The 22013-nt window shown below is 43.1% G+C and overlaps 1 protein-coding gene across 6 annotated transcripts in view; it reads right to left on the bottom strand.

Moving 5' to 3' along the window:
• NTM (neurotrimin) overlaps positions 1-22013 on the bottom strand; it is a 1039948-nt gene that overhangs the window by 7788 nt on the left and 1010147 nt on the right. For 4 of the 6 annotated variants that reach the window (XM_066365253.1, XM_066365257.1, XM_066365258.1 and 1 more), the window contains 4 exons: positions 14891-15025; positions 12888-13008; positions 8346-8497; positions 4532-4567 (listed from right to left, as the gene is read on the bottom strand). In XM_066365253.1, coding sequence (XP_066221350.1) covers positions 4532-4567; positions 8346-8497; positions 12888-13008; positions 14891-15025 — 444 coding nt within the window. The remainder of the gene's footprint in view (positions 1-4531; positions 4568-8345; positions 8498-12887; positions 13009-14890; positions 15026-22013) is intronic. The other 2 variants (XM_066365255.1, XM_066365256.1) reach the window with 1 other exon arrangement.

Here is a 22013-nt window from a genome sequence, read left to right as displayed (position 1 = left end):
CAATATCCCCCTTTGTCTAAGTGGATACAAGAAACCCTGAGAAGCCACTCCAAAAAAAAAATGGAAGGTGTGATTGATAATCAAGGGATGATTCAGAAATTTTTTTTTTTAATTTAAGTGAGAGGAGGGAAGATAGAGAGACAGACTCCTGCATGTGCCCCAACTGGGATCCACCCAGCAACCCCCATCTGGAGGGCTGATGTTTGATCGAGTTATTTTTAGTGTCTGAGGCAGAGGCTCCTCAGACCCATCCTCAGCCTCGAGGGCCAATGTGCTCGAGTCAACTGAGCCATGGCTGTAGGAGAGGAAGAGAGAGAGAGAGAGAGAGAGAGAGAGAGAGAGAGAGAGAGAAGAGGGAGGGGGGGGAATCAGATGGTTCCTTCTCCTGTGTGCCCTGACTGGGAATCAAACCCGGGACTTCCACATGCCAGGTTGACACTCAACCACTGAGCCAACGGGCCAGGGAAAGAAAATCTTATGGAAAGTCAGGGTGGCAAAAAAAAGACAGCAGTGCTGGTGCCATGTTGTCAGTGTGTTTAGCAAGGACAGTCCCTGGCGCGATAGCTGGGCCATAGAAGCCAGCCAGAAGTTAAGGAGGAGTTATATTCATGAATTGTCTCAGTTATATACCACTGACTTGACCTTCTCTGTTTCCAGAAGGAGGGAAATGGGAAGAAGGGGAGCCTGAAGAGAGACCTTGTGGGGATAAAGCAGTCACAGGACTTCCAGCCAAACCACAAGCAGAGCACACGTAGGCTCCATAGATGGACAGGCTCTGGTTTAGGCTCCGCCGGGGGAAGGACACAGGGAAGGGTTCTATTTGGTCACCTGGCTTGTTGAAACTATCAACAAAGAAATAAATGGAACAAACAAGATCCTGCAGTGTTTTAGGTACTAGAAGTGATTTCCTAGAAGTTAAATAAGTACCTGAAAACAACTGCAGCTTAATTGTCCCCATCCAGCTCCTTTGCCCCGAATCACCAACACATGGTACTTGAAAGAAGGTCAATACTCCTGTGTGCCCACATAGGTAAAGGGCTCTCTGACATATGTCCTTAACCTTAGCTAGGATTCCCCTCAACCTTTTCTAGGTAGCAATGTTTCAACTCTTTCAGTAACTAGAATGTGTTTCTGGTCTGGCTGTGATTGCACCACGAGGGGAAATCTGGCTAAGTTGTCCTTGTATTTCCTTTTAGTCCCTCGTGGTGCACTTTCCCCCGTTCTTTGGCTCAGTACTGAGGAGAGATGCAGAAATGTGAGCACTGCCTTCCACATCACGCTTGGTGTGCAACGCTGCTCGGGGCAGCTGCCAGAAGCCGAGTCCTGCTTGTGCTCTCAAAGTGAGTGCCAGCCATACCTCGAGTTTTTGGGCTCACCATTGGCTATCAAGACAGACAATCCCTACAAACCTGTTTGTGCTTTCCTTACCAAGAGTTTGACTAACATTTGTGATCTTTCTGTTGATATAGAAATGACAAGGCAGAAAAAAAATATTCAAAAGAAAGAAAAACTGGATAAAAGAGAGAATTAAAAAAAAATGAGCCCTGCACTCCCACCCTCCAGGCCAGAATTTCAGGTCAATCTATAAATGGATCTTGTTGGCACCAAATCCAGTGTTCATAGTTAATTCTAGGCACCTACGTAAGCACAGGGCTGCTGTCTAATTCTAGCAGGCAGAGGAAGGCTTGTTTCAAGTCAGGATGAATATATGATTCTTCTAGAAAAGGGTAAGAAATTTTTTTACACCTGTGGTATTTGGACACACGCACCATAGAAATTCTAACTGCTAGATAGCTGGGCATAATTAACTATCTTTAATCCTCTGCAGGAAAGAACAAATCATCTCTGACTGCAATTTTATTTTCATTCTAATACAGTTAATTTTAGTCCCCATTCTTTAATAAGTTGGTTTGATGGTCATTGTGAGGTTCACAGGCATTAATCAACCAATCTTTCCCAGCCCACTGATACCATCAAATCGGACTTAATGCCCAGGAGGTAAAAGACAAAGGACCAGGGAATGGCAAATAAACAGCCACCTAGCAGCTGAGTTGGCAGTGTGAGTCCCCCACCCCTGCTCTTGCACCCGTGAGGGAGCTCAGTGAGGGATGGTGGTGCATCCCTGAGTCCTTATTTATCATGGCAGGAGTCCTGCGCCACCAAACATTAATACGGGAGGGTGACACGCAATCCACAATCTGTCGTGTTTGCAAAAGGGGAGCAGAGAGATAATTCAAGGGTGGCAGAAAATGCTGAGGAGGGATGAATTTTTTTTATAAGAATCTTTCCAGTCTGTCTAGATATGAGGTAGCAAAATGTCTCAAAACTTCTCTTAAAGACAAGGGTTCCCTGTCAGTGGAAAACCATGCACGTGTGTAAAGCCCGCTTGGTATTTCTGAGATGATGTGAACATAACTGGGGAGTACTCTCTGTGCAAATAGGCAGTTCTGTATTCTATGGGAGACTAGCAAAGGAGGAGGAAGAAAAAAATGCCCAAGGAGGATGAATGAGACGCGAGGCCTGTCTTCTCTAAAATAAACCCTGGTTGCACAAAAGTATCCAACAGCTATCTTGAACCACACTAGTCCACATAGTGGAACACTCCAGATGTCTACCATCTACAACTTCTGGCCCCATCCCATTGCTTTGCCGGCAATAAGACAAATGCAGGGTTGAGAACATCCTGAGAATCAGAGTGGAGAGCTGGCACAGAGATCCTTTCCCCAAGTTCACAGTTGACAGAGGAGGGAAGTGAGACAGGACTGCTCTGTCTCAGCAGGTGGAGGCAGATAATGAAGTCCCCTGCTCCTGGTCCCCCTGCTCGGAGGCCAGGCAGTGATTTGTTTCTGGCTGGCTTTGTTCTTGTTGTCTTTGGTGTGGGACAATGCTCCCTCTATCAGCTGAGTACACCTTCAGTGAAATACTAACTCCATAGCAACCACGACCTGTTTGAAAAGCTCCTGTTCCCTCTGAGGATGGAGAATGAAGTGAACAGAATGAGCTTAGTCACTTCTAAAAGCACATCTTGGAGCAGCAGCGTCTTAGCCCGAGTCGCTCACAATTCCCTTTCACCATTGATGTGAGCTCCTTTTCTAACGCTCTCTGTGTTAGATCTGTGAATATGCCTCACACAGACGTTCAATAATCCAAGTTGAGTCATAAGTTGAACCTGAATGTTTCCATTGAGTTCACTTTTTCTATTTTGTTGCTTCATGTTCCTGTCTGTGGTTTATCAACAAGGCACCTTCCATCACTAAGGTGAATAAGGCAGCCCTGGATGTTTTCATGATAAAAGTATTTTTTTCCTCATTGGTCCAACAGCTTCCAAAATCATTCATTTCCTTCCATCTCCTCCCCCAGCTTCCAAGTCTAATGCCATCGTCCAATGACAGCACGGCTGGATGCGAATGGGTGAACGGGATGGCGCTGGGAGGGGTGGGATGAGGAAGGTCAGGGGGTTGGGTGGGGGAGAGAAAAGCCATTCCACCCACTGCTTCCACAGCTGCCTTCCTGCTGGCCTCGCTCAGGGAGGGTACTGTCCTTAGGAGGAGAAAAGCAGCTTGCAGCAGGTGTTACTTTCTACCACTCAGAAGGGACTCACTTCTGCCCGAATGCTTAGTCACAGTCTTAACGAATTACCCTAGGCTAGTGGATCTTGAAAGAATTTGAAGGGCTGTGCAGACAAAGGCAAGAGGTGCAGGAGTCTTATGAAGAAGGGGGTTTAAGGGGAGGGGGCTGGAAAGGGGCTAGGGAGAATGGCCTGAGAACCCGTGCGTGGTTAAACTGGGAGGCCCGTGCCTTTCAGCTTGCATTTGGAGACTGGACTTGGATTCACATGCACCAGGCAGTTTTCAAAGCCTTTTCACCAGGCATTCTCTAAGATAGAGAAGGCAGACCAATTCCATTTTGCAGAAGAAGAAATGGAGTCTAAATAATGTTTAGTAACTTGCCCAAGATCACAGAATTATATACTAAACATCAGGCTTTGAACTGGGACTCAATGGCCTTGCACTCCAGCCCCGTGCTTGCTGACCGGCAGGCATGATGTGCCATGCCTACCCTCTTCCTTCGGAGAGCCTCCCTGTGAACCCCTTGATGCGTTTTAGGGAATATTTGACCCTTCAGGTACCTGGTGTTTGCTTCTTTGCTGAGCATCCATCAACAGGACTCTTACCATGAAAATTGCTTGGTGGGTTTGAATTGTCTTCCTATTGGTTCAGACTCACTCTCTCAATCTTTTAGGTGTCTGGATTTGGGGATGTTAATGATGTTTCTTCCCCAACCCCACTCCAGCCAGTCCTTCTGGAGAAGTGTGGACAAGGGTTGAGCAGAGGAAAGGGAGCTATCTTTGGAGTTTCCTGAGGTCCCAGTGACCACCTTAGCTTCCCCTTCCATCATCCTGTAAGCATCTTCACAGATGGGAGCCTCAGGTAATGCACAGAGGAACGGGGAAAGGAGCAGGGGACATGGGGGTTCTAGGAGAAAGGGGCGGGGGGGGGGGAGAAACCATAAAAGCAAGGGGAATACTGACCTTGCAACAAAGTTGAGCTTGTAGGCTCACTTAGTTCTATATCGGGTGAGGGACACACAGGAGAGAAAAATGAAAACAAAGACAGATATTATATACAGTAGCTATATATTTGCCATATATAGTTTGTATACTGCATTTCACAAACATCTCTGGAGCAATGGATAAATAAAGGCAGACACAAAAACCAAAGGCGGCAGGACAAAATGCAGCACGAGAAACACAAAAGCGCTTTATGCTTCCAGATTTAGCAGTGAGGGTCGGGAAGGGAGGCAGCTGGCTGCTTGCACGTTATCCTGTGAGGACGAATTTATCCTTAGCTTGTGCTGAGCTGGGTACTGCGATGTCAACCAAGGACCGTAGCTCTTCTTCAGATGAGACTGCGACCTCCACATCCCCACCCCAATGTTTTTCTCTGGAAGACCAAGTTCAGGAATTCCTGCTCCCAAGGCCCCGGGGCAGGAACAAGGTCCCCCAGGAAGCATTGCGATTCAGGATTAAGGGAGCAGAAGTCTGAGCCCCCTATGACGTCTGCAGTCTTAGGGACCATGTGTTCAGAACCTTATCGGTTCTGGTCCGTGATAGAAAGGGTCACCTCTCCCTCATTTGGCTTACATACCCTCAGAAACACTGACCCTGATGGCAATCTCCCAACACCACACTCCTCACTTTTCAACGTTCAGGTCAGGTGGAGAGGGTGTGCAGTTTAGGTGCAAATTGGTGGTAAAATAATGATAATTTCACTGTTTTCTTGTGATGCTATGGAAGAATGAACTTCATCACAAAGCTTGACGGCTCTGAACTGAGGGGTCTTCTAATAATGAAAAGTGACATAGAAACCCCCTAATTAGGTAATATTTGTCAAAAGGCCTTAGAGACGGTGAGTCTCAACAATGAGCTTAGGGGCCGCAATGTCCGTCCAGACCAACCCTGGAAAGAGCCATTGTACACATTTACGGAACTCGCTATTGTTCTCAGAAACAGCCACTCAACTGAGGCTAAAATACTGGCGTCTGTTTGATTAAATCTGTAAACGGCTACAAACATTTCTCCCTCTTAGTGATTCAGCACGTAGAGGCTCACACGCCTCCTGCGTTAAAGAACCACCCTGCATGGGCTCCATTCATCTTTGTTTGACCCAGATTTTCTAAACTTGTTTCAATACATACTGTCACTTTAATGTATTCTCTTTAACAGAACCTTGGACTCCAGAAAGCTAGAGTTTGCAGGAATGCCCCTAATGCCACCCAGGGTGAATGCCGCAGACGGATGGTAGGAATGGGGTGAGGGGTGGCGGGGCAGCAGCTTGAACTGCTTCATACAGGTCTGCTGACACAACACACCCTTCACTGCAAAAACAAATCCCAGAATTTTCACTTTCAAAGTTTGCTTTTTCTTCCTATTCTCATCTTAAGATGGCTTAAGGGGAAGAAGCCAGGGCATTAGACAGTAGTGATGAAGCCAACTGCAAAATTATTTCATGCATCCAAATTAGAAGAACAAGGAGGTCCAAGGTGGAGGAAGACCTTTTATGGGAAGATGACTGCTGTGGGTGGAGTCAGGACTGGGGGGCGAGGGGTGGGGGAAGCGAGGGAGAACTCGAGGTTTGCAAGGCAAGGGAAGGAGGGGCACCTGCCTTTCTAATCCTGGGCATTCTGTTCATGCAGACAGACACCTGCCAAAAAGCCAAAAAGGCCTGACAAATGTGAGAGGCAATTATGACTATCCCTGTGTGAGAGATGTCAGACAGATCAATCACTCTAATCATAGCTCCGTCCATCCAAGCATCCAGCTCTGGGACCGCAGGCAGCCTTCCCCTTCCCAACCCTGTCGGATAAAGCGGGGCTTTGTTTTATGTGCTGGGTAAAAGGAAGATAGAATGTGATTTGGAAGCAGAGATAGGACAATGTGCAGCACAGGCGGGCTCTCGGGGGCAAGCTGGGTACACTGTGTCATGAAGGGAATGTGCAGAGCCAGGGGGGAGGGACTTGAAGCTATTGAATTATCTGGCAGTTCTCAGAACAAAAGGAATTTATATTCTTGCCAATTATCTGCTAACTTCCTTACTTTTCCCTCTGCACTACATTCAGGAGTGCTTGTTTATGGGAGAATTAGGTGAACCTATTTGAAAAATGCTAAGCTAACTGAACTTGGTTGAGATATGGAGGGATTTGCCCCCCAAACAATCAGAAATGAGCTTTGTGGGCCATAGGGAAAACCTGCAGCTATTGAGGGATGAATGCCACCACAGAGGCCTGATGCTGAGAAAGCTCGTTCTGGTCACTTCTGTGTAGCTCTTCTACTCACAGAACTAGGGGACACCCAGTCTGATAGGTGCTGGTTTAATTTCTTTCTTCTTCTTCTTCTTCTTTTTTTTTTTTTTTTTGTATTTTTCTGAAGTTGGAAATGGGGAGGCAGTCAGACAGACTCCCGCATGCGCCCGACCGGGATCCACCTGGCATGCCCACCAGGGGGCGATGCTCTGCCCATCTGGGGTGTTGCTCTGTTGCAACCAGAGCCATTCTAGTGCCTGAGGCAGAGGCCATGGAGCCATCCTCAGTGCCCAGGCCAACTTTGCTCCAATGGAGCCTTGGCTGCGGGAGGGGAAGAGAGAGACAGAAAGGAAGGAGAGGAGGAGGGGTAGAGAAGCAGATGGGTGCTTCTCCTGTGTGCCCTGGTCGGGAATCGAACCTGGGACTCCTGCACGCCAGGCCGACGCTCTAACACTGAGCAAACCGGCCAGGGCTATTTGCTTTCTTTACTGAATTCGGGCACCAATGTCATTGCCAAATAGGTAATGAGTGCACAGCAATTTGTCTTGCATGTATTAACTCTTCAATAAATTGTTGTTTAATGAATCGATGCATGCCTATGTGACTTCAGTCAGAACAGAGGTTTGGTTGGACAATTTTTTTTTTTTTTTAGGTGAGAGGAGAGGAGATAGTGAGGTAAACTCCCATATGCACCTGATTGAGATCTACCAGCAACCACATCTGGGACCAATGCTCAAGTACTGAGCCACTTTCAATGCTTGAGGCTGATGTGCTCCAACCGAGCTATACTCAGTGTCTGGGGCTGCACTCGAACCAGTTGAGCCACTGGCTGTGGAAGGAGAAGAGGGAGAGAAGGAGGAGCGGGGAGTGGGGAGAAGCAGATGGTTTCTTCTCCTTGGGCCCTGACCTGGAATCAAACCACTGGCCAGGGCTAACAAGTATTTCTTAATCCAGTCAGACAACACCTTCTGATACAAATGAAAAACTAGGGAAATCCCCATGTTCTCTGTTTATTCCCCTTCAGAAACTAATATTCTTCAGGATCTCAAGGCCCATGGTTCTACCTTTATAAATATAATTCTGCTTCTCTTATGTCCCACTGGCCAGAGAAAGTTTCAGAAATGGTAACATTCTCTCCTAATTCAGTGAACCAGGTATTGCTATCATAAATGTTCTTCCCTGGGCTCCTTGCTATGTACCCAGTTCTAATCCCCACGGTCAGTTCAGGCGACATCACTGAGGAGAAAGAATTAAATGTCACTTCAACATCCCCAAATCCTTTTCTCCTGTCTCAGGATATTTTCCTATTGTAGAATGAAACATGCTCATCCTTTTTTATTTTTTTTTCTACTCCCAGTAACTACTTTCATACATGTACTAGCTCACGATTGCTCTCTCTCTCATTCTCTCTCTCCTCCCTCTCTCCTCTTCTTCTCATTCATCCCTGCCTAACTACTCCTGATTCTCTTCCACTTTCCCTCTGGGTTCCCCTCCCCACGTGATCCTTTTCCTCATTCACTGCCCACCTCCAGGCACAGTCTTACCAAAGAGTGTGATGCTGGCATTGGTGTGGCCCAGCTTGTTGGAGGCCACACAAGTGTAGTTCCCATAGTCGTGCTCTGAGACATTGAAGAAGATGAGTTTTGAGAGGAAAGGTCTATTTTCCACTTTAACCCCCTTCTTTCCTTCAATCAGTCTGAGACAGAGAAGAGGGAGACAAAACAAGAGAGAAAAAGAAAAGATGGTTGGTTACACTTTTCTCATAGAAAGCAGACAGACTCTGGAATTAATGATCATCACATTACCCTCTTCTGACATTGTAACTACTTTTCCCCACTTTCGACTACACAATGAGTTCCCGCACAATGAGTCACATAATTTTTATTTTTTCTATTTTTATGTATGTGCCTGGAGACACTATGGCACTATATAGATACACACCTCCCTATAGGGCCATTTAAGATCTCTGAACGCAGGTGCCTTCAACAAATGTAATGTGCTAGCTGTGTGACATTCACAACAATTTCTTTCATGGAGTAGATGCTCAAAAGTGTGGACATAATTGATGTTGATCATGATGACAAGGAACATGGTGATGGTGATGATGGGAACCATGAAAATAAAAAACTCAAACGTCAAAAAGAAGAACAACTTGAAGGATTTGAAGGAAAAAAAATGTTTTTTAAGCAAGGGTAATAAATTTTTTTCCTTAGGGATTTGAAGGCATTCTATACTTAATCCCTTACTTTGGGCTGTGAAAAGAAAAACAAGAAACAGGGATCATTTTAAATCGGAGGACTCAGAAGAGCTTGAGAGGTGATCCGCCCAGAGTATCATCACAGCAACTCCATCTAGGAGAGATTATTGATCCCTGAGAATATGACCCCACAGAGCCAGGACTGTCTCCTAGGCAATCCGTGCGGCAGTCCGATATGCCACAGGGCTCATATTGGTGGTTGGGGCCACTGAAGAAGCACCAGAGATAGTTAGTGCAGAAAGCAGTTAGATATGCTTATCAGGCCACAGGTTCCATTACCGGGTAGAGGGAGAGGGTGTGGAGAAAGCTGCTTTAGGAGTTGGTAAGACTATAGCCTCCATTCAAGGAGGCTGTTAGCAGCGATTCCTGGTACAATTTATGACTATGTAGAAATCATGAGATCCACTCTTTTCTTTTGAAAACCTTGGGAATGTCCTTTTTCAGAGAATGGGCTTCAAGCCAACCTTTGCCTTTCCCTGAAATAATCTGTCTTCCCTGCCCAGAAGCAGTGTCTATGCTATGTGAAAAATAAATACTAGTGGGGGAAACAAATCCTTCTGAATGGAGGATCTCAGGGAACAGGGTGACAAACTTAAGCTGCCTGCTCAGAGTCTGGCTGGAGCAGGAATGTGTAGGTAGTAAACAATGTCGAGATGGACACATATGGGAACAGGCTCTGGGGACATGAATTAGAGCAAATGGCTGGTACCAGAGTCATCACACCAAGGAAGACAATATTCCAGGCAGAAATAGAAAGTGGAGCTCAGCAAGACAATGATGAGAAAATGCTTTGTAAACTATAAAATGTTATTCAACATAATATATTTCTATGGAGCCAGAAAAACAACGAGAACTCCCGCCAGTCCCTGGGTCACAGCAGGTTTTTGGCATCGAGGGCAGCTGCTCTGTCATCATCTGAAGGTGTTACCACTGTTGGACTGCAGCATGAGTCTCTCCACTGCCAAAACTCACAGCAACAGTGACCGGAAGAGACGCCAGGTTCTGGCTTTAGTTCTCACCCAACATCTGTCTCCAGGGAAGTCAGGAGGTTGGTTGGAGGAACTTGCCTTGCTTTTCATTATGCAGATTTTCCTCTGGGAGCCTTTCTTTCTAGGGGCGGTGAACTGGCCTGAGTCCATGAACTTCATTAAAAATGTGAGCACTGTCCGAATGGAATGAAGCTTCTGGCTGTGCGGCCAGATGCCAGTTTGCATTTGCAGCTTGTTATATAGATATTGATCCTCCAGGGGGTGCTGTCCAAAGAAGGCTCTGCAGCCCACCCATCAGGAGGTTTCTGAGAGCTCTTCCAGCCTATTGATCCCAGGGCCATTGGATGCCATTCCTGGGCTGGGGAGAAGGCTTCGAATCCAAACCAAGCTGTGAATTAGATCTCAGCTCTGCAGTGGGGAGAGATACTTACCTGAAGCAGGTTCCAACTTGACAGCTCTGAAGTGTCTTTCGCTAAAAAAGGAGTGCCAGCTGCATTTTGTACCACTTTGCAGCTTCTGAGATGACACACTTGCCTTTTCTCCGTGTGGTCACACATTTCCCAATCCCGCACTGCCACCAGGCTTCGGTTTCTTAACGAACCTGTAGGCTTTGTATTGGCTCACATCCCTGTGGATGGGTGGCCCTTGTTAGTTACAGCCTTCCATTTTCTCTCCCTTTGATTGATGTCACGCACAGTGGCATGCAGTGATTGGTGCTACTGTGTAGTCAAAAAGAGACTTTTACCCTAAATTTTGAGACAACTGCTGTCGCCATCACATTGAGCGCTTTGATTTGCCCCAGAACTCCATTCATTGCGCAGAAATGTGAGCTGGGTGATATCTGATCTTCCCCCCGGGCAGATGTAGCAGTGCCCTCTGAGACCTGCCTGGAGGAGGTTCCTGCCAGCCTCCTTGGCAAGGGAAGGACAGGCAGCGACAAGAACCTTGAAGGCAGAAATGTTCTTGTTAAACTAGGTGCCAGGAGGACAGACAACTCCATTCAGTGGGAGGACACTGGAGATAAATAAAGGAGCGGCACGTGGGAAAGTGACCGGCATTAGTTAAAGGAGAGAAAAGAAGCCGCCACGCCACGAGAACTCAGACAAAGGAAGGAAAGCCGTCGCCTGAGCCGCAGGGCCTCTGAAGACCCTCCGGGTGACGCTGTCTGACTTTCTCCTCCTGAGGAAATGCTGTCGTAGCGGCAGCACCTCCAATGACATGGCAGCCCTGAAATAGGAGGCTTTCTTCCCTTTCCTCACCACTGGCCATTTCTGCCGGTGGCCTGCTCTCCTGTCCTCACATATTTTAAGATCCTGCTTTCCCATACATTTTGCTTGTATTTTTCTTCCAAAAAAAAAAAAATTTAGAAGAATAGGATGCAGCTGATTAGTTTTTGTGAAGACCTAGAGAATTTGAGGTTCAGGGACTGATCCTGAGCTCCACAGTTTCTTGCTTTTTTTTTCTTATATTAGACATTCATATAGAAGGTCGTTCAATAAGAGGGAGAGAGGGAGGGACAAGTGACGCAGGATTCTTAAGAAGAAGGACCATGTGCATTTATTGAAAAAACATGACTCCCTTCTTCTGGATTTGAGTTCTTGAAAAAAGAGAGGAAGCCGGCTTATTTCTTCTTACCTCTTTATAACTTTGTTTTCTGCTTTCTGTCTCAGTTCTTCCATCATTAGAGTGGGCTAGATGAATACAGCACACCTCACTAAGAAGCTGCCGGATTTGTACTTCAGTATGAAAAACCCTCTGCATCTCTTTGAAAGGATTATGATAAGATACAAAGAATCTTATACCTAGGTGACCTGGTCCTAAACAAAATTCAATGGTTGATTCAGAGACAGGAGGAGCAAGAAATCCAAGGCCGTCGAAGGTACTCTCCGTCGGGTGGGCAGCTACTGGCTCCCTCTTGGCTTGGCCCGGCTCACACTGCTCTCCTTCTTGCCATCACCCTCTTTGCTGTTTTTCTTCCTTAGCTTCTCAGCCTCCAAAATTCCTTCTCCACCCCATCCACACCTCAGGACGTTCACATCAGCCCCTCCCCATCTTTATAAAAGGGTTCCGAATATGAACAGCTCATGCACCTTGACTTGTTCTTTATCCATCTTAAAAGAGCTATTGGAGAACATCAATGATCACGTGGCCTGGCTGTACAGAGCGGCTAAGCCCTGTGCTAACATGTCATGGGCTAGCTCTTCGAAGTGACAGTTTTCAGTGAATGACAGCAGATATCCCAATGAAGGTCATAGCATGTGAGGGAAGCCAAGAGCCCCTCCCTTTTTCCTACAGCAAAAGAACAACTTGGGTACAAAGGGAGGGCTAAACAGGATCACGGATTCTTGGAAACCAACATTGATAAGTGTCTGAAACTGAACAGAGATCTCCAGCTACAGTACATCTAACTTCTTAGCCACTCCCAGGGTCTGGGGAACCTGCTTAACACCTAATGCAATCCTGAGAATGTGTTAAAAATAGCTTCAGGCGGAACATATTATTTTCTTGGCCTGTAAAACTCCACAGGCTTTACAATGCTCCTGGTGGCCTTTCCTGGGAGGTTTTGCTTTCCCTAAAAAAAAAAAAAAAAAAAAAAATGTTTGCCTTCTAGCCTGTGAGTTGGCAAGAGCTAATTCTACACGGCAATGCTGAAAATATAGCTGCAATTCATTAATGTGAAGAAGAGACTTGTATGTAGACTGTTTTCCCCTTATAGGCAGGAGGAATTCAGAGAGAATTTTACAGGGGTTCTTTTGCAACCATCTGGAATCAGGAACCTGGAAAAAGATGCCTTCTTCTTTGGGTGTGGGGGAGGGGTGGTGTAGGGAGGGAGTCTTTACCTTTTGTCATCCTTGTACCACTGGAATTCTGCTGAGGGGACTGCTGAGGCTTCACACTGCAGTGTCCCCTTTTGTCCCACGGGGACGCCTGTACCCTTAGCTTCTGAAATGTATGGTGGATCTGCAGAGAGAAGACGCCCTGTAGCATTTGAAAATGCATTCTAAAAGGAGGCCGCTGCTTCATTCACTGATTTTACTTTTTCCTCTCTGATCTACCTCGCTTGTGCTGACAAATCGCTATACAAATTGTGCAACAGAATGAAATTACTCAGCGTAATTCTAAGGACAGAGTTGGTCTTTCTGGCATGTAATGCTTCTGTTCCCTCTGAAAGGAGGTGGAATGACCAGGTGTTCTGGCCTATTTCCTGTTTAAACTTGTTAACTTTCATAGGATGATGCCAACCCATCTACCCTACACTCCATGGGTTGACAGTGAACACTTTTTAATCAGCCTTAGAGAATTTCTGCAAACTAGGTTCTTGCGAGAGTATATAACCTCATACTATTCAATTCCCATGAAAAGCTCAGTTGCAAGAAATAATATTCATAGAAAATTGCCTGAAGGGTTTACAGATCAGTCATTCTTCCAGGTATTCTAAAATGGACTCCTGAATCAAGCCAGACCCAATTAGATCTATATACTTGGTCCACACTCATTTGAAGTTTTTACCTAACAATGCTTGACAACTCCAACAGTTTGCAGCGAAGTGCATTATGGAAAACAGCCCTAGCAAATGTGCCATCCTACCTAATACAAAAATGTTGTGTGTAATGTTTTTGACTGCATTTCAAAGTGCTCTATTTGTGGAGATCCTAAAGACCAAATTCTCCTGGGTCTCAGTACTAGGAAAAGCACTGTGTCTTCCAAGCAATTGGTTGGCTTTTATCTTATGGACCTAAACTTCAAAAAACAGATGATGTTTTCTCTCTTTGCTTCGGCAACTCAAAACCAAGTCCAGAATCCGCATCTAACCACTTGTAGTATGCATTTCACATGCTAATTTACCCTTAGATCTCACATATTTTTCTACATATGTTTCCCTTTTGTTTTTATTTCCTTATGCCTTCAGTTCATCTTTATGAACTATAAGCCATTTAAGTCCCTTTAAAAAATTGTGGTAGGATATAAGAAATGGTAGCATTGTTATACCTATTTTTTGCTTCTTAAAGTGCTTTGTATTAATTAGGTTCAAATGATAACAGAAGTCAAAATGTCAGAGTAAAGAAAGTAAAGGAAAGAATGTTTTTCTTGTATCTCCACCCACCCAAATTTTGAAGGAGAAAGGCTTTGCGTTTGCTGGTTTAGTTCTTGGGATCTATTCTGTCTTAAGAGTTCCTGGGATGGGCACAGCAGAGAAAACTTTGAGAAAGTCATAGAGAACTGAGTCCGTGCACATAATGAGGAACCAAGTGGGGAAACGGTGAGAGGATTGAGGAGTATCAATGTCACAGAGAATCTGCATGGCTGACAGGAGAATGAGCGACCCAGCTCTGTAGTTCTGTTAGTCAAAAATCAGGTTTTTCCATATACCCTCTAATATGTGTATGATCATTTAAACTTAAATTATAAATGTATATGTACATCAACATACCTAATTGTAAGAAGATGAGATATACCTTAAATAGAAATTATAATATTTCCTTCATAGACCTGTTAGTTTTGACTCCCCTTCACCTCCATTATGGAGATTACTGATCTAGAGAGTGAGAAGCTTGGAACTGGGATTCAAAGACATGCATATATAAATTATGCATTGAATGCCATTAATCAATCTTCTGGGAAGACAAGTCGAGTTTGGGATTATATTAAATGACTTTCAGCTACAATTATTTTTTCAAATTAGAGCTTGGAATTGTTGTTCTTGAAAGGAGAGAATGGACAATGACAAGAGATCGGTTCCCATCATGAGTCAGCAGCTGGCTCTGTAACGCGGCTCTCTTCCACGGCCATGACAGCAGCCAGCCTCGCCATGTACAGGGTGGGGGTTTGTGGCACCACTTACAGTTGACGGTGACCTTTACTCTCCGCACCACTGGTGCGGCCACGTCGTTGGAGGCACTGCACTCGTAGTCTCCAGACTGCTCTCTCGTGATGCCCTGGATTTCCAAGTATTCGTCTTCGCTCACAAAGCCCACAGCTGCCAGGGGAGGTGTGATAAAATAGGAGAAAAAACACCAAAGGTAGGCTCTTAGAAAACCAAATATGAAATGGTTATGTCTGCCACTTCTAAGATCAGATTCTTAAGAACTGTGCTGAGTCACACAACCTCCTCTTCCACCATCCCCCCCACCACCACGTCCTTAGTTCATCAATGGGCTCGCTGAGATGCTTGCATGTTCCTACCTGGACTAAACAAAATGCCTAGAGAATTACTGGCCCTCAAGAAGTAATTAATAGTTTTGACGTGAACACTGCCCCCATCTTACCAAGCAGTCAGGCTCTGGGACCCTAGTTAGGCACCTTGAATGAATGAATATTAATTCTTTCTGATCTCTGGGTGTCAGTCAGTTAGACTGAACCTTAAAGTGTAAAGCTAATGACTGCATCCCAGACCATGAATCAGTGAAAAGTACCACAATAGCAGTTACATACACACACGCACACACAAACACACATTACAAAAGGCAGTGAAAACAATCGCATACACTTTAATCTCTGCTTTTCCACTTAGACACTCAATTGAGAAACAATAATAAATTTTCTAAACTTGGATCTGCTAGAGCTGTTGGGATCCTGACAATAAAGCAATAACGGGGACTCTATACTCTCACTGCAAACATGGTAAAAGTCAAGAACAGGAAGACACTGCTATGACTCTTCCTCTGTCATCTATCATCCTTGGAGTCTGTTTCTGATTTCACCAGTTACGAATAAAACAGTGGTCCCTCATCTATTGCAGCGGTTAAGTTTCAGAACCCACCACGATAGGCGAAAATCTGCAAAGTAGAGGACCTTATATTTATTTTATTATTTATATACATTTTTAAGGCTTTATAAACCCTCCTCACATTTTTATAAACCTTTCCCCCACTGTTATTAACCTTTCCCACACTTATTTTGCTATAAAAATAATTAAAATAATAAATATATAAAAATACCTATATACTGCAAAATCCTGCGATATAGCAAAAAATCCATGATACAAAATTAGATATATACAATTTAAAAATCCATAATACAGTGAGACTGTGAAAAGTGAACCATGATATGGCAAGGGACAACTGTAATAATAATCCTCTGCCTATTAGACTTCTCATTGATGGATGATGGGAATACCATGATATTAAAAATGGGTTTCTAGGTTTTCTTCCATTGTCACCTTGAGCTCCAGTCTCTTTGTGGAGAGATAATGAAGAAAAAAACATAACTGCTTACATCCTGGGACAGTATCTTGCCTCCTGTTAAATGAAGTACTCAGCATGATGATACATTTGTCATCAAAACTGGGACATTTTTAAGAATATAAGAGGGTGCTATTCATAGTGATCATGGGGCCACAAGCACTAGCTGAGACTGTCACTAGCGACTGAGAGGCATTTCCCCAGGCATAATATACACACAATCTCTATTCCTGAAAGGGTTGTTTGGAGCAACAAAAGAAAAAATGCATCTACATGAAAGCCCTTCGGAAACTTTCACATGCTGCACCCCTGTGCCCGACTCAGTACTCCTGTAACATGCCCGAGGCACAGACTCCAATAGCACAAAGCTCTGTTAACACAAGGGGCTCCACATGGGCAGGAAAACAAGAAAGGCGGATTTCTCGCCAGGTGATAGAACCATGCCATAATGCCACGCAAATCTGCTGTCCCAAAGCATGGAAACAACAGCAGTGGGAAACTAATATGAGACAAAGAATTGAAACACGTGCTCTGCAAGTTATAGTTGTATTTGTTATGGGACATCAATGCCACCATTTTTGTCAAGATAACAATAGTAGTAATAACAATGACAACAATAACAGCACAGCTATTCTGTAAAAAGGGGCCACTACCTTCCCAGCTCTGCCATCACTCTAGGGCATGATAACTCTGGCCACCATCCAGTGATAGGCTCAAACTGGGCATTTCCTCCTGTGTCTTCATGCCATAGGAGACCCGCACTGTATATGTGCAGGAACTCTTGCTCTACTACCTACAAAAGAGCAAAAGAACAGCCTATATCTACTAAGGCAAGCAAACAACAGTTATGGATTCACAGGAGAACCAAAAATATGTTAATAAGTAAAAGAGGACCCAAAAGTCCAGGATGTGGTGAGGACAATCACAATTAACCTGTAAGAACTCAGTCCCAATCAGAAAGAAACTTCTAATTGTCATAGTAGTATTTTTTATTGCAGTTTTCTAAGCATCATTGGAAAAAAGTATTGTACTAACCTTGATTTGAGGAAGGATGAAGAAAATGAGGAGAAAAGGTTCCAATGAAGAATGTGTGATTCCCTTTATATTGTTGTTGTTTATACGCTATCAGATTCAAGCCTACATTTGTCAGATCTTGCCCTGCTAGAATGCTGTAATTACTGTGCAAAGCATCTCGCAGACCAGTGTCACACTTAATATTCCCATTAATTTTAAATGGTAGTCCTTGGTACATATGTGTGGCAATTGATGTCATATTTTAATTAGGATTGCCTTACACCATCTGAAATTAATAATAGCTTGAATTACTAGTGTAATTTATAAATTAACAGTGCCGTAGCATGAGGAAATAAATTAGTTCTGGACAGCTGTTTCTGGACTGTGCTCCAGTGTGTGAGCAGTGACTGGTAGGATCTTAGATCTTCTGGAAGGCTATACATGACATCGTCAAAGCAAGGAAACAGCACGACACAGGGTTCTCCTGTTCTAATCTCCAACTGGAGACCAAACATCTGTTTCAGTCAAGCCATCCAAATATGTTCCTGTGTGACCAGAGTAAGATTCGCAGGGACGCGGTTTGGATGAATTTGTCAGAAGGACATTCAAATGAAGGAACAAGTAATGGGGAAGGGGAGCTGCGGTCATGGACTAAAATGCAAGTTCACAAATATCGGCGTTACCACAATCAAGAAGCCATCACGTTTTTGGTGAAGACATGAGTCTGTTTATACATCAATCTCAGGCACTCTTATGTAAGAAAGGAGGTTAGAGAGCTTAAGATCTAGGGAAGGCATGTGTTCCCCACCCATCCAGATTTGTATTACCAGAGAGAGAGAATTTACACTGAAATCATTCTGCAAAAAAACAATTTTACTGGGATGTGTTCCCTGGACCAAGTGTAGAATTATTAAAGCAACCATAATGACTTCATTACTCACCAATTATATGTACACTCTGATTCAACTGGATAAGGCATGTGAAAGTAATTTGCATATAGTAAAATGCTTTATATATTTTAGATTTCCTTGCCATTATTTTCACCTCTCTCCTCATACTTTTCTCTACTAAAAGCATGGATAGTAAAACCAGAGAGAAAAATAATCAGCATATACATAGCAAATCAGACTTTGAACCACCAGAAATGAGATTCCTATAAGCGCTGCCTAAGACAGACAAATAAACAAAAAGAAAAAGAAATACTAAACTGGTGAGAGGCAAGTCTTCCTTTAATACCATTTGTGCCCTGGCTATGAAGTGATCAATGCTTTGTCATTCCTTTGAAGAGTTTATAAAATATTATAAGAAAAAAGATCATCAGGGCACACTCTTTAAAGTGATAAAGGAAATTCTTGGTTAAGAGATACCAGTGGGGAAGAAGCAAATCACTTGATAAAACCCTATGAAAAGAAACTCTTCCTTGTCAATAGCTTCTCACTTATAAGTCTTTTCTAAAGAAAATGCATCTTTAGGTGAAAATGACACATTTGTTTCCTAAAATACCTTTATGTCACACCTCTTTCGATGCTAAAAATGCTTCCATATTTTCTGTAACATCAAATACAAACTCCACATCCTTATCAAAGCCCTTCCTAAAGTAGCCCCCATCTACTCATCCAAGATTGACTCACAATTGTGCCATTAAGGAAGGCAACAGACCATCATGGTAAAAAGCAGAACTTGGGATCAGACAAACACTATCTTCCACCTTTAAGTTTCAGGATGTGTTAACTTACCTAACACCTCTGTGTCCCAATTTCTTCGTCCCTACAACTCATGGTAATATGACCACTTGGAGGGTTGCTTCAAGAATAGGATGCACGTGGAACACAGTTAGTACAGTAAAAGACACGTGGTATGATTGTGATAGGTGTTAGCTATTATTATCAGTATTATCCCCAATGACACTACCACAACTCTTTAAAAAGTGGAACTGCTCTTTTATTTCTTTTTAGTTTTAAATTTATTTTCTTAATATAGTTAATATGCAATATTATATTAGTTTTAAGTGTATAACATAGTTATTTGACATTATATACGTAAAGAAGGTGATCCCCATAAATCTAGTGCCCGTTTGGTACCATACAAAGTGATTATATTATTACTGACTATATTTCTTACGTTGTACATTATATCACCCTGACTTATAAATTTTTTAAATTAAATTTATTGGGGTGACACTGGTTAATAAAATTATACAGGTTTCACATACCTAATTCTACAACATATCTCTGTACACTGTATTTATTTTGTACGCCATATTCTGTAACTGAAAATTTGTTACTCCTAGTCTTCCTCGTCTTTTGTGTCCATCTCCCTGACCCCTTCCCCTCTGGCCACCACCAGTTTGTTCTCTATATCTATGCATCTACTTCTGTTTTATTTTGTTCATTTGTTTATTTTTAAGGTTCTCCATTATAAGTGAGATCACATGGTACTTTTCCTTTTCTGTCTGACTTATTTCACTTAGCATAATACTCTCTAGATCTATCTCCATTGTCTCAAATGAAAATATTTAATTCTTTTTCATGCCTGAGTAACATTCACACACACACACACACACACACACACACACACACACACACATGCACGCACACACACATCTCATATCTTTATCCACTCATCGATTGATGGACACTGAGACATTTCGGTTGCTTTCCTATCTTGACTACTGTAAATTATGCTCAATACACATAAACAGATATCTTTTGAATTTATGTTTTCATATTATTTGGATAGGTACCCAGAAGTGGAACTGCTGTATCATATGGTCACTCTATCTTTAAATTTCCGAGGAACCTCCGTACAACGTATTTGCCACAATACCTGCGCCAATCTGCAGTCCCATCAGGGCATATTATTTTTCATCTTGGATGAACACCATTATTCTTTTCTTCACAAATTATTTCTCTCACTTAGAAAGTTATGTCCTTTTAGTCATCCTAAACAAAAAACACCTGGCTTTCAATTTCAAATTGTTTCTGTTATGAGTTGAATTGTGTCATCCCCCCCCCCCAGAAAAAAATATGCAGAGGTCCTAACCATCAGCACCTCAGAATATGACCATATGTGGAAATAAAGTCTTTACAACAGTAATCAAAACGAGATACTACTGTTAGCCCTAATCCAATGTGACTGGTGTCCTTGTAAAAAAGAGAGATTGGACACAGACAGACATGCACAGAGAAGATGACATGAGGACACACAGGGAGCAGAGGGCCATCAAATGCAGTGATGCCTCCATCAGCCAAGGAAAGCCCAGGATGGCTGGTCAACACCAGAAGCTACAAGAGACAAAGTAAGAGAGAATACAGATCACCTGACACCTTGAATTTGGACTTCTGGCTTCCAGAACTGTGAGACAATACATTCTGTTGTTTAAGCCACTTCCTTTTTGTTACTTTGTTGTGGGAGCCTAGAAAACTGATACACCCCATCTATCTCCTAATTTTCAGTGCCTGTGACTATCCTGAATGTGGAGTTTCATCTATTTCATCTAGAGTTCACCTAGTCTTTAGAATCATAAAAAATTAAAGAGCTTAAAGGGTGATTAGTGGTTATTTAATCTCATTGTTGTTATACTAGCACAAAGTCTGACTTCGGTGGAGTTTCCTAGAATAGTTATTTAAATATAGATTTCTAGATCACATGATACCTACTAAGTCAGAATGTCCTAGGATGAGGAGTTTGAATAATTTTACCAAGAAATTCTCACATATACTCAAGTTAGGGGATTAGTGATTTTTCTAAATCCTTGTATATTTCATGTGAGAAACTATAGTTTATAGGAGTCCACGTCTGTTTCATGCTAGAGCACACTAGCTCTCTTGATGTCCAATCAACAGCTTCTCCAACTATAGTAGCATTTTCTAATGGTTGTTTTTCACTACATTCACTGGTCTTACTTTCCAATGCAATTGAAACCGACAGCAGAGACTGAGTCTTGAACATCCTGCTTCTCAAGACACCTAGGGAAATAGTTTACATAATTCGAAATTTGTTAAATTCTTATTAACAAACTGATGACTTGACTCAGAACTACTCAATTAAAAATAAATAAATAAAGATTCAGGGACTCCCCGCTGCTCACCTAATCCTCCTGTGGCTCTATTCCCAAAACAGCAGCCCTGCTGGTAATCGTTCTCAGCACAGTATTTGTATTTCCTGCCATTAAAAAATACCATCACTATTAATGTTCTAACAGAACAGACTTTCTTTAAATATGTGATTTAAATAGGTTTATTGAGTGTTTAGTGTAATTTATATTAGTCTTGGGGCCAATTATTTCCTCAGGGGAATGCATCCTTAATTTAAAAATGAAGATCAATGAGGAAGTATGATGTATTTAACAGAATTTGTTCTACAGCCAACTTTTCAGGAACACAGCTATTTCATTAAGTGGAATCTGACAACTCAAGCAGTGAAATGAAGCAGGTTGGAAACGTGATTACATCTGCCTCTAATGCCCAAAGGAGTTTCACATTGCCCAATGGGTTGAGCTCAGCAGTTTCCCTCAATAATGGATAAAACTGCCCTGTGTAAGTAATACCCATTTGGAAAAGAAAATCCCAAATTCCTGAGTTCATAGTTTGGGCATTAAAAGCCTTTATAACTGAAAAAATAATAATAGCCACAATAATCATTTTTATCGCACACAAGAATAAGCTTATCAGGAGAACAGCTGTAGCTATTGGAGAGGAGAGGACACAGCTGTGTCCTTGCTTAATATTTTTATGGCATTTATACCAGCTGAGATAAAAATCATTGGAC

Source organism: Saccopteryx leptura, chromosome 2 (genome assembly GCF_036850995.1).
Source record: "Saccopteryx leptura isolate mSacLep1 chromosome 2, mSacLep1_pri_phased_curated, whole genome shotgun sequence".
Lineage (NCBI taxonomy): Eukaryota > Metazoa > Chordata > Mammalia > Chiroptera > Emballonuridae > Saccopteryx > Saccopteryx leptura.
Note: the sequence above shows the minus strand (reverse complement) of the source record. Positions and strands in the feature narration are given on the sequence as shown.